Source organism: Rhinatrema bivittatum, unplaced genomic scaffold (assembly GCF_901001135.1).
Source record: "Rhinatrema bivittatum unplaced genomic scaffold, aRhiBiv1.1, whole genome shotgun sequence".
Lineage (NCBI taxonomy): Eukaryota > Metazoa > Chordata > Amphibia > Gymnophiona > Rhinatrematidae > Rhinatrema > Rhinatrema bivittatum.
The window spans coordinates 1-12,351 of record NW_021820940.1 but is presented as its reverse complement, the minus strand read 5'-3'; the positions used below and the strand labels follow the sequence as shown (position 1 = coordinate 12,351).

Below are 12,351 nucleotides of genomic sequence, written 5' to 3'. Positions count from 1 at the left end.
GACTGAGGCAACCACGGAAGCTGATGAAGAGCTGAGAAGAGGAACTGAGTCTTCACCCCTGGAAGTCTGTGTCCCCCCAGGAGGAGCCCGCAGGGACCCGTGCCGCGGGGACTTAGGTGGGCCCTTGGAGACAGTAGTCAAGAAGGAGTCCTAGATCAGGTACCAGAGGGTCATCGCTCACCAGTCTAAAGCCAGACGCCAGAGAATCGCCACGCCAAAGTCAGGAACCAGAGAATCACCTTGAGCCAATCCGAAGTCAGGAACCAGGAATCAAGACACTGGAACTCACCGAAGCAAGCAGACCTGATCAACAAAGGACATTGTGAAGTCACACTGACAATGCTTGATGTTCATCCTACCAGGCCACGTCTCCAGCCATCGGAAGGAACCTGAAGTCCTGGACAGACGATCGAGGACAGGCCAAGTTGGAGCGGAACGGAAACCCTGGACAGACGGTCAAGGACATCCAACGGAAGTCCTGGACAGACGGTCGAGGACAGCCGATTGACAGGAGTGAGGTCCTGAGGGCGAGCAGCTGAACAGGATCATTGAGCTTGCAGATGTTCTGGATCATTGTCCTGCAGATGTTCTAAGGAATTCTTGAAGGGAGAGCTTGAACCCCCAAGCTTGGAATCGAGTGTTCTGAAGTCCAAGGGAGCATGGGCTACCACCCACAAACATGGAATCAATTCTTGGAGGCGCAGAGAGTTGGACTCGATCCCACAATCTTCAGATCAAGGTGTCCTTCAACTTAGGCACTGCACCACATGCCAAGTCAAGGAATGAGCAGAGGAAGTCTTTTATACTTCCTCTGCTCCAGCTCATAAGGAACAGCTGAGCCTGGTTAAAGGGATCATGTCCCTTTAAGGCTAATGAAGAGGCGCGGCTTCGCGCCTAAAGATGGCGGTGGTCATCTTTGATTTTGTCCCACGGAGGAGAGACGCCGCAAGGGGGGAGCAGGACAGCTCCCCCTGCAGCGGGCAGCTCGGGAGGCCGTGTGGCAGCAACGGCCAGGATCGGAGCCCTCCCCCGGGGCTCCCGTGGCGCAGGAACGCCGCGGCTAAGGTAGGGGGGCGCGGTCGTGGGGAGCCCCAACCGCAGAACACAACAGTGTAATTTTCATAGGTAACATATCAGGGAGTGCTTGGAAATTCCTCTGAATCAGACTAATATGGATTCTTTTTTTGCTTCCTTAGAGCAAATACGTCTGCAAGATTTACCAAAATCATAACATTTAAACCATTTTGCAATGCTTATGGACTCTTTTGTGTTTATTAAGGTTAAGTATTTGAGTGAAACAGATACCACAGTCAAAACATTTAAATGGTATATTTGAGTGAAGCATCTCATTCAGAACATTTCATGGTTTCTCATCTTTATGGATGGTTTTGTGGTTTTTAAGATGGCATAATTGAGCGAAACATATACCACATTCAGAACATTTAAATGGTTTCTCACCTGTATGAACTCTGATGTGGCTTTTAAGATTTGATTGATTGGTGAAGCATTTATCACATTCAGAACATTTAAAAGGTTTCTTGCCTGTATGGACGGTTTCATGACTTTTAAGGGCTGACATATGAGAAACATTTATCACATTCAGAACATTTAAATGGTTTCTCACCAGTGTGGACAGTTTCATGGGTTTTAAGATGGGACATATATGCGAAACATTTATCACATTCAGAACATTTAAATGGTTTCTCACCAGTGTGGACAGTTTGATGGGTTTTAAGATGGGACATTTGGGTGAAACATTTATCACATTCAGAACATTTAAATGGTTTCTCACCTGTATGGAGAATTTTGTGGTTTTTAAGAGTGGTGACATGAGCAAACATTTATCACATTCAGAACATTTAAATGGTTTCTCACCTGTATGGAGGATTTTGTGGTTTTTAAGAGCGGCGACATGAGCAAAACATTTATCACATTGAGAACATTTAAATGGTTTCTCACCAGTGTGGACAGTTTTGTGGGTTTTAAGATGGGACATATATGAGAAACATTTATCACATTCAGAACATTTAAAAGGTTTCTTGCCTGTATGGACGGTTTCATGACTTTTAAGGGCTGACATATATGAGAAACATTTATCACATTGAGAACATTTAAATGGTTTCTCACCAGTGTGGACAGTTTTGTGGGTTTTAAGATGGGACATATATGAGAAACATTTATCACATTCCGAACATTTAAATGGTTTCTCACGAGTATGAACGTATTTGTGTTTGTTAAGACTGCCTATTAGAGCAAAACATTTATCACATTCAGAACATTTAAACAGTTTCTCACCAGTATGGACGGTTTCGTGTCTTTTAAGATCTGACATTTTTGAGAAACATTTATCACATTCAGAACATTTAAATGGTTTCACACCTGTATGAACTCTGATGTGGCTTTTAAGATTTGATTGATCGATGAAGCATTTATCACATTCCGAACATTTAAATGGTTTCTCACCAGTGTGCATTCTTTTGTGGACATTGAGTCGGTACATTTGTGCGAAACATTTATCACATTCAGAACATTTAAATGGTTTCTCACCAGTGTGCATTCTTGTGTGGTTTTTAAGAGTGGACATGCAAGTGAAACATTTAGCACATTCAGAACATTTAAATGGTTTCTCACCAGTGTGCATTCTTTTGTGGACATTGAGTCGGGACATTTGTGCGAAACATTTATCACATTCAGAACATTTAAATGGTTTCTCACCAGTGTGCATTCTTTTGTGTTTTTTAAGATTGGACATGCAAGTGAAACATTTAGCACATTCAGAACATTTAAATGGTTTCTCACCTGTATGGACGATTGTGTGGTTTTTAAGATTGGATTTTTTAGCAAAACATTTATCACATTCAGAACATGTAAATCGTTTCGCACCTGTGTGAATATTTACGTGTTTTCTTAAACTAAATTTCTGACATAAATCTTTATCACATTCAGACCATATAAATGACTTCTCTCCCTTGTGACTTCTCTGATGAACTATAAGCCAGAATCTATATCTGAAACATTTTTCACATTGAGAACACTTAAAAGGTTGGTCTTGTCTTTGAATTTTTTTGTTTTCTCTCAGGTTTGATTTCTCAGTAAACCTCTCCTCACATTCAGGGCACTGAATTGGTCTTTCTCCAGAGTGAATTCTTACATGTCCTTCTATCTCAGCTTGGAAGAAAAAGCATTGTTCACACTGAGTGCATTTTGATGGTTTCTTTTTTAGGTAATCTTTTGCATGTGCTGTAAGTTTTGTATTCGTAGGGGTCCTTATCTCTTCTTCAGAACCTGTAAATGTTGTTTCTTCCTTTCTGTGATATTGTTGGATAGATGGGTGACTTGTCCTCTCAGGGAACTTGTTCCCGCATTCAATAATTTCTTGCTGTTCAACAGATTGTGAGTTTGTGGTGAAGTTTTCTGAAGTGTCAGCACTCTGAAATGGAGTCTCTCCTTCACTGAGTCTCTGAGTTTCTACAAGACTGGGGCAGAGGTTGAAATTTCTTCCTCGTTCAGAACATGCATATGGACTCTCTCTTTTTTGGACTACTTCTTTCCCCCTGGGTGATGTTACTATACTGATACCTCCTGGATACTCAGCTGAAGGTCCTAGGCTGTCTCTGGAGGGGTCTCTCTCTTTCCATTCCTCCGTCTGCTGCCCATCACACATTCTCTGCCTATTATTCCTGAATCCATCTTCTGGTGGATAAAAGCGAGAGTATGATTACTAAATTTACAAAAATGGAGGGAGATGTATATTGGGAGATGGCTCCATCTAATCACTGAACGGCATTAGTGTGACTATGGATCCCTATCATATATAATAGAGCCTGGTGCTGCTTGTAGACAGGTACAGGTGGGCAACAGCCCATGAACAGAGGGGAACAGACCACGTCTGACCTCACCCTGCTGGTTCTGTGCCTCTCATCCTCACTTCCAGTCTCTGCACTGATTGCAGTCACTCACCAAAAACTCTGCCACGCCCTGCTGGAGACCTGGGATTCATTCTGAACCCGGGCCCTGAACCTCAGATCTGTCAACTTAAAGCAAGTGAACTCTAATGACTTAGTAATGAGAATTTAACTGAGAGCCAGCATTAAAATTCACCTTCTATGTGGAACGTTTTAAATTCTCATAAGCCAAAGACTGAATGTCAATTCCCACTGAATGACCACACTAAAAAGGTGAATAAAGATTCAATCACAAATCTTACACAATTTACTGCAGTTTTTAGCGACCATCACAATAGGCTCCTACAGTCAATAGACCTTCATCTGCCTTATATTTAGTCAGTGGTCGCAGAGACAATGCAAACTTTTTATATTTTGATCTTAAAATGCAAATAAGACACATCTGCTTGTCTCTTTTCTTCTTAAATATCACAAAAAAATCCAGACACAGGCTGTGTTTCAAAGCGGAGTCTGCATCGGGGAAATCCCACAGGAAGTCTCATAAGCGGTGATCCACGTCCTCGTTCCTCCTTACATTCAGATGCATTGGCTCTGCCGGCATTTTAAACGCTCTGTGCCAATTTTTAACTTATTGCAAATAGAGGAAGTTACAAAGAGGCCACTGCTTAAATATAAGGCAGATGAAGGTCTATTGACTGGCAGAGCCTATTGTGAGGGTCGTAAAAACTGCAATAATTTGTGTAAGATTTGTGATTGAATCTTTATTCACCTTTTTACTTAGGTCAGTGAGAAATACTCCACAGCTCACAGGAAGAAAGAGAGAAATGATGGCAGAAAAGGACCAAATGCTCCACCCAGTCTGCCCAGCAAGCTTACGCCAGTATCTGCCGCACCGTGCAGGTTACCCCCATGCTTCTCAGTTTCCCAGACTGTAAAGGTCAGGGCCCTCGGATGCTGTTTGAATCGAATTTCCTTTAACCAGTGCCGTTGAAGCAGAGAGCAAGGATGGAGCTGCATTAACAGCGTCAAGGCTTAATTGTTAAGGGTAGCAACTGCCGCACCAGCAAGTTACCCCCAGTTACCCCCATGCGCTCTTTTCCTCACTTCCATCCTCGAGCCTTTAGGGACCCGCAGTGCTTATCCCTTGCCCTCTGAAATCTTTCTCTGTTTCTGTCTTCACCACCTCCTCCGGAAGGGCCTTCCAGGCCTCCACCAGCCTCTCCGTGAAGAAATATTTCCTGACGTTGGCTCTGAGTCGTCCTCCCTGGAGTTTCTCTACCTGACCCCTAGTTCTACTGATTTCTTTCCAAAGTGAAAGGTTTGTCGTTGATTGTGCATCGTTAAAACCTCTCGGGTATCTGAAGCTCTGTATCCTAACCCCCTGCTCCTCCAGGTTTATACATATTTAGGTCCCTCAGCCTCTCCTCATAGGTCTTCTCATACAGACCCCCCACCATTTTGTCGTCCTTCTCTGGACGCCTCCATCCAGTCTCTGTCCCTTCGGAGATACGCTCTCCAGAACTGAGCCCAGTACTCCAGGTAAGGTCTCACCCAGGACCTGTACAAGGGGACCGTCACCTTCTTTTTCTTACTGGTTATTCCTCTCTCTGTGCAGCCCAGCAGCCCTCTGGCTTTAGCTATCGCCCTGTCACATTGCTTTGCCACCTTCAGATAAGAAAATTGATTCTTACCTGATAGTTTTCGTTCCTGTAGTACCACGGATCAGTCCAGACCATGGGTTATGCCTCCCTTCCAGCAGGTGGAGACAGAGAAAAACTTGAAAGGCGGCCTGACTTAACCTGGTGCGCCTCCTGCATCCCTTCAGTATATAGAGTATGAAAGCAGAAAAAGACTAGCAATGAATCAAGCAAGAGCAGAACTTTAAGAAGGAACATACAAACATGTAACCGTAGCTTTCTTGCTGGAATAACATAACCTGAATATGCGCACGCAGACTTTACAGATCCCCCTGTTACCCACTCCTAGTCTTTAGGCGGGCATCTGGACTGATCCATGGTACTACAGGAACAAACATTAGCAGGTAAGAACCAATTTTCCTTTCCCTGTACGTACCCAGATCATTCCAGACCGTGGGATGTACCAAAGCTTCCCTAAACCAGGTGGGACCTCGCGAGTTATGCTCGCAATAAGCCACTGCCAAAATCTCCGGGCACCTGAACATCCAAGCGGTAGTGGCGAGCAAATGTATGGAGCGTCATCCAAGTAGCGGCTCTGCAGATCTCCTGAGGCGATACCAACTGGCATTCGGCTCACGAAGCTGCTTGAGAGCGAATAGAATAGGCCTTCAGGCCCTCAGGACCTGTCGTCATTTACAAATGTATGCAGACGAAATGGCTTCTCTCAACCATCGTCGTCTTAGACGCCTTGTGACCCTTCCTGGAACCGCTCCATAGGACAAACAAAATGATATGAGAGTCTGAAAGAATTTGTGACTTCCAGGTAACGTAACAAGGAACGCCGAACTTCGATCTGATGAAGCTCTCATGCATGTTTAACATCGTTCGACAAATGAGGAAATGCCGGAAGCTCAACAGATTGGCTTAAATGAAAACTTGAGACCACTTTGGGCAAAAAGGACGGAACCATTCGGAGAGAAACTCCCAAGTCAGAGATTCTCAAACGGGTTCCCTACAGGAGAAAAGCCTGCAACTCAAAAATCCGGCGAGCTGAGCACATAGCCACCAAAAACACCGTTTCAAGGTGAGGTCCTTCAACGTCACCAACCTAATGGGTTCAAACGGCAGATCACACAATGCGCAAAGAACCAAATTAAGACTCTACGACGGACATACCGGACGGACAGGGGGCTTCAAATGCCTTACTCCTCTGAGGAACCGCACCACATCTGGATGTGACGCCACCGAGCTACCAAGCAGAGTGCCTAAGGCCGTCACCTGTACATGGAGGGAATTAAAAGACAAGCCCTTGGCTAAATCGTATTGCAAAAAGCTTAACATCTGAGCAATCGTAGCAATCTCTCGCTCACAATGCCACGTCTCAAAAACCCTCCATACTCTAATGTATGAGAAAGAGGTAGACGTTTTCCTGGCTTGTAGCAGTGTAGTGACCACCTCCTCAGAATACCCCTTCTTCCTCAGTCTCCGCCTTTCAAAAACCAAGCCGCTAGACAAAAGCGAGCTGCCTGGTCAAAATATATAGGCCCTTGACGGAGAAGACGCTGAAGATGCCCGAGTCGTAGAGGGCCATCCACGGCCAGATTGATGAGATCCGCGAACCACGGACGTCGAGGCCACTCGGGAACCACGAGGATTACCCTCCCTGGGTGGATCTCTATCCTGCGAAGCACCTTGCCCACCAGAGGCCAAGGAGGGAACACGTACAGGAGAACTGAGGTTGGCCAGGGAACTATTAGCGCATCGACCCCCTCTGCACCGTGATCTCTCCTGCGACTGAAGAAGCGAGGAGCCTTGGCACTGTCTCACGTTGCCATCAAGTCCATGGAGGGAGTCCCACATCTGCGAGAAATGAGATCCATTGCTCCTCCGACTCAGGAAGTCTGCTTGTATGTTCTCCTTCCCGGCGACGGGAGAAGCTGCTAGCATCGCAAGATTCTGCTCCGCCCAGCCATGAGTAGCTCTGCCTCGTCGGCTACAGCTTGACTTCTGGTACCTCCGTGACGGTTGATATAGGCCACCGTCGTTGCATTGTTAGACAGGACGAGAACCGCCTGATGGTGTAATTAGGGGAGAACGTGTTGCATGGCCAAGTGAACCGCTCTGGTCTCCAGGCGATTGATCGACCATCCGGACTCCTCCGGGGACCAGCTGCCCTGTACTGACAGATCCTGGCAAACAGCTCCCCAACTGGAGAGACTGGCATCCGTGGTCGCCACCATCCAGTTCGGAACTTCCAGATCCACCCCTCGAGACAGGTTGTGTGGGCAAAGCCACCACCCAAGACTGGTCCTGGCATGATCGGTGAGTGGTAGAGGGAATTGGAAATTCTCCAACTTGGGATCCCACCGGGAAAGCAATGCTCGTTGAAACAGTCTCATACGAGCAAAGGTCCAGGGAACCACCTCCAGAGTAGATGCCATCGAGCCGAGAACTTGAAGGTAGTCCCAAGCCTGGGGCAACGGGAGTGCCAACAAGCGACGAACTTGCCCCATCAATTTCTTCATTCGGTCCGTCGGGAGAAAAACTTTCCCGACCGAGGAGTCGAACCGGGCTCCCAGAAATTCCAATGTCTGAGAGGGGACCAGATTGCTCTTGGCCTGATTGATTGCCCCAGCCTAGGGACTGCAAGAGCGGGGTCACCTTGTGGATCGCTTCCACACAGCATTCCCTGGACTTCACCCTGATGAGCCGATCATCAGGTAGGGATGAATGAGGAGGCTTTATCTCCGGAGAGACGCCTCCACAACCACAATGACCTTGGGGAACGTACGGGGTGCGGTCGCGAGACCACAGGGCAGAGCGCAGAATTGGTAATGCATTCCCCAGGACCATGAAGCGAAGGAACGTTTGATGATCCTCGCGGATGGGAATGTGCAAGTCTGCCTCCGTCAGATCTAGAGAGGCCAGGAATTCGCCCTTGCGCACCGCCGCGATGACTGAACGCAGAGACTCCATGCGAACGTGCGGGATCTTGAGAGACTTGTTTACCTTCTTGAGGTCCAAAATTGGCCGGAAGGATCCCTCCTTCTTTGGAACTACAAAGTAAATGGAGCATCTTCCCGTCCTCCACCTTTCTTTACCGCTCCCAGAGCCAGGAGACGTTCGAGAGTCTGACGCACGATCTGCCGTTTGACTTGAGGACCACATGGAGATATTAAGTAGAAATCTCGGAGAGGCCAAAGTGTAGCCTCGTTCTATTATGCTTAGCACCCACTGATCGGACGTAATGCTGGCCCATGCCTCGTAAAACCGGGACAGGCGACCCCCGACCCGAGGGATAGCCGGCCCCATCTCATTGTGGAGTCCTGGAGGTGAGAGAGGAGGAAGGACCCCTCTGCAACCCCGAAAGGACGAGGACCAGGCTTGGGCTCCTGGCCAACGGTTGTCGCTGTCCGGCGCTTGATGCCTGTTCTGCCTGAAACCTCCGCTGCCCCAGAAAACGAGAGCGGGAGGATGGAACCCTCTGGAGGGTTTCGGTCTGTCCTCTGGCAACTTGGGACCTTTGTTCTCCCCCAGGACTTTATCAACTGCTCCAAATCATCTCCGAATAAAAAAAAACACCTTTAAATGGAAAAGGCCCGAGCTGAGCCTTGCGAAGAATCATCGCTGACCAGTTGCGGAGCCACAGGAGCCGCCTCGCCGACACTGCTGACGACATGGTGCGGGAGGAGGTACGGAGCAGGTCATACAGAGATCCGCTCATAAGCCACCGCAGCCTCCAACTGCTGCGCCTGCTCGGACTCTCCCGGAGGAAGATCTCTAGACGTCAGCAATTGCTGAACCCAGCGCAGGCTCGCCCGCAGCCTATAACTGCTACACACCGCCGCCCGGATACCCAGGGCCGACACCTCAAAAGATTGCTCAAGCAGGACCTCCAGCTTGCGGTTCTGAAGATCCTTGAGAGCCGCCGAGCCTGCGACTGGGATAGTGGTCTGCCTGACAACAGCCGAAACCGAAGCGTCCACCTTGGGGGACCGCAGGAGCTCCAGAAACTCATCCAAAAAGGGATAAAGCTTATCCATGGCTCGACCAACCCGCAAACCAGCATCCGGAGCATCCCACTCCCTGGTCATCAGCTGCTGAAGCACGGGATGAAGGGAAAAGCCCGGGTCGGCGTTCGCAATCCCGCCAGGACTGGATCCACCATGTCCTGCGGCGGAGCCTGCGGGGGGAGATCCACTCCGAGTTAAGGTAGAACTGCAGAAATGGGAGGTTCTAATTCCTCTCTGTGGAACAGACGGAGCACCTTAAGGTCATCTCCATCCATGGGGTTCTGCTTCCTCTCTTCATCATCCAAGGGAAGGAGAGGCCCCTGCACCTGCAGCCGCACTGCCCGGAACCACCGGAGCGGCTGAGCCTCCCCGAAGCCACAGCGCCTTTTATAACATCGCGACCCGAGGAGACGCGGACACATCCGTGCGCTTGGCTACCTCGGGGGACGGTCCCTGCGCAGGTCTCAGCAGCAAAGCAGCCAAAAATGCTTTATGCCTAAGGAGGACAAAATCTAAAGAGCAGGAATCCGAATCCACGTCCTGTCCCCCTGGTCCTGATCTAAAGTGCCCTCAGCACTGGCAGGGACCGGCGACAGCTCCCCCGCCCGAGCAGCAGCAAAGGTGTTTAAGATGGCTGCCGACCCTGCACCGAGGGGAAACGGAGCAGCCAGAAGCTCCCGCGCAGCCGAGCGTTTCTGAGCCCCTCCAGGCTTGGCTACTGCTGCCTCCCCCTCCAGGTAGGCAGCGGGAGCAAACACCGGCCCTAGAAAGCTGTGCGGACGATTCTCCACACGCCACGATGGCCGCGGCACCGTGAGGGGAAAAATGACCCGAAACACGCGGCGGAATTTGTCAAAAGCGAGGCGATTCAGGTGGGGAGGGGTCCTGGATTGCAGCAGAGCAAAAAAGATTTTGAAAAATTTGATTTTTTTTTTTTCCCCAAAATGCTCAGAATCAGCCCGGGGTAAGAGAGGGCCTGGACCACCAGTAATCTCTTAAGAACATAAGAACAGGCCATGCTGGGTCAGACCAAGGGTCCATCGAGCCCGGCATCCTGTTTCCAACAGAGGCCAAACCAGGCCACAAGGTCCTGGCAATTACCCAAACACTAAGAAGATCCCATGCTACTGATGCAATTAATAGCAGTGGCTATCTCTAAGTAAATTTGATTAATAGCCATTAAAGGACTTCTCCAGCTACACTAACTGCACTAAACCACATCCTCTGGCAACAAATTCCAGAGTTTAATTGTGCGATGAGTGACAAAGAACTTTCTCCGATTAGCTTTAAATGTGCTACTTGCTAACTTCATGGAGTGCCCCCTAGTCCTTCTATTATCCGAAAGAGTAAATAACCGATTCACATCTACCCGTTCTAGACCTCTCATGATTTTAAACACCTCTATCATATCCCACCTCAGCCGTCTCTTCTCCAAGCTGAACAGCCCTAACCTCTTCAGTCTTTCCTCATAGGGGAGCTGTTCCATCCCCTTTATCATTTTGGTTGCCCTTCTCTGTACCTTCTCCATCGCAATTATATCTTTTTTGAGATGCGGTGACCAGAATTGTACACAGTATTCAAGGTGCGGTCTCACCATGGAGCGATACAGAGGCATTATGACATTTTCCGTTCTATTCACCATTCCCTTCCTAATAATTCCCAACATTCTGTTTGCTTTTTTGACTGCCGCAGCACACTGAGCCGACGATTTCAATGCGTTATCCACTATGACACCTAGATCTCTTTCTTGGGTTGTAGCACCTAATATGGAACCCAACATCGTGTAACTACAGCATGGGTTATTTTTCCCTATATGCATCACCTTGCACTTATCCACATTAAATTTCATCTGCCATTTGGATGCCCAATCTTCCAGTCTCACAAGGTCCTCCTGCAATGTATCACAATCTACATGTGATTTAACTACTCTAAACAATTTTGTATCATCCGCAAATTTGATAACCTCACTCGTCGTATTTCTTTCCAGATCATTTATAAATATATTGAAAAGCACCGGTCCAAGTACAGATCCCTGAGGCACTCCACTGTTTACCCCCCTCCACTCAGAAAATTGACCATTTAATCCTACTCTCTGTTTCCTGTCTTTTAACCAGTTTGTAATCCACGAAAGGACATCGCCTCCTATCCCATGACTTTTTAGTTTTCCTAGAAGCCTCTCATGAGGAACTTTGTCAAACGCCTTCTGAAAATCCAAATACACTACATCTACCAGTTCACCTTTATCCACATGTTTATTAACCCCTTAAATCCCGTCTCTTTCTCTCTACCTCCTTCCGGCGTGTCCACTCTGTTGCAGATCTTAGTATCATCCTCAGACAGACAGACCTTACCTCCTCTCCCTTCCACCAGGTCGCTCACAAAGATACTGAACAGAGTCTGTCCCACAACCCATCCCTGGGGCAGGCCCCGTAACACCGCTCTCTCTTCAGAGCAGCTTCCATTTACCATCACCCACTGCCTCCTGTCCCTCAACCGGTTTGTAATCCACGTCACCACCTTGGCGCTCACTCCCAAGCTTCTCATTTTGTTCACGAGTCTCCTATGCGGGAGCGCATCAAAAGCTTTAAAGTGTTGTGTTAGGAAGGAATATTTTGCTCACCGCTCTTGGTCTCCGTCTCCTCCCCGCCCATTCTCAGGATCTCTGCTGCAGGGTCAGGACTGGGACCTCGGCTGCCTGCTAGAGAATGAGATTGTGCCTTCAGCTTTTAAACAGCCTGGGATATTGACCTAAGAAAGGCAAAACCTGAACTGCCAATCGGTTTCCTCAGCATTAAG

At 48.2% G+C, this 12,351-nt stretch overlaps 1 protein-coding gene across 2 annotated transcripts in view; it reads right to left on the bottom strand.

Annotated features, from left to right (window-relative positions):
* LOC115082308 (zinc finger protein 708-like) overlaps positions 1 to 12,249 on the bottom strand; it is a 36,672-nt gene extending 24,423 nt beyond the window's left edge. Inside the window, exons 1-2 of one of the 2 annotated variants that reach the window (XM_029586539.1) lie at positions 12,176 to 12,249; positions 7 to 3,693 (exon numbers count right to left, since the gene is read on the bottom strand). In XM_029586539.1, coding sequence (XP_029442399.1) covers positions 1,361 to 3,693; positions 12,176 to 12,206 — 2,364 coding nt within the window. In that variant the 5' untranslated portion in view covers positions 12,207 to 12,249 and the 3' untranslated portion in view covers positions 7 to 1,360. Of the gene's footprint in view, positions 1 to 6; positions 3,694 to 12,175 lie in introns of those variants that run through there. The other variant, XM_029586542.1, reaches the window with a different exon arrangement.
* Between the last annotated feature and the right edge of the window lie 102 nt (positions 12,250 to 12,351).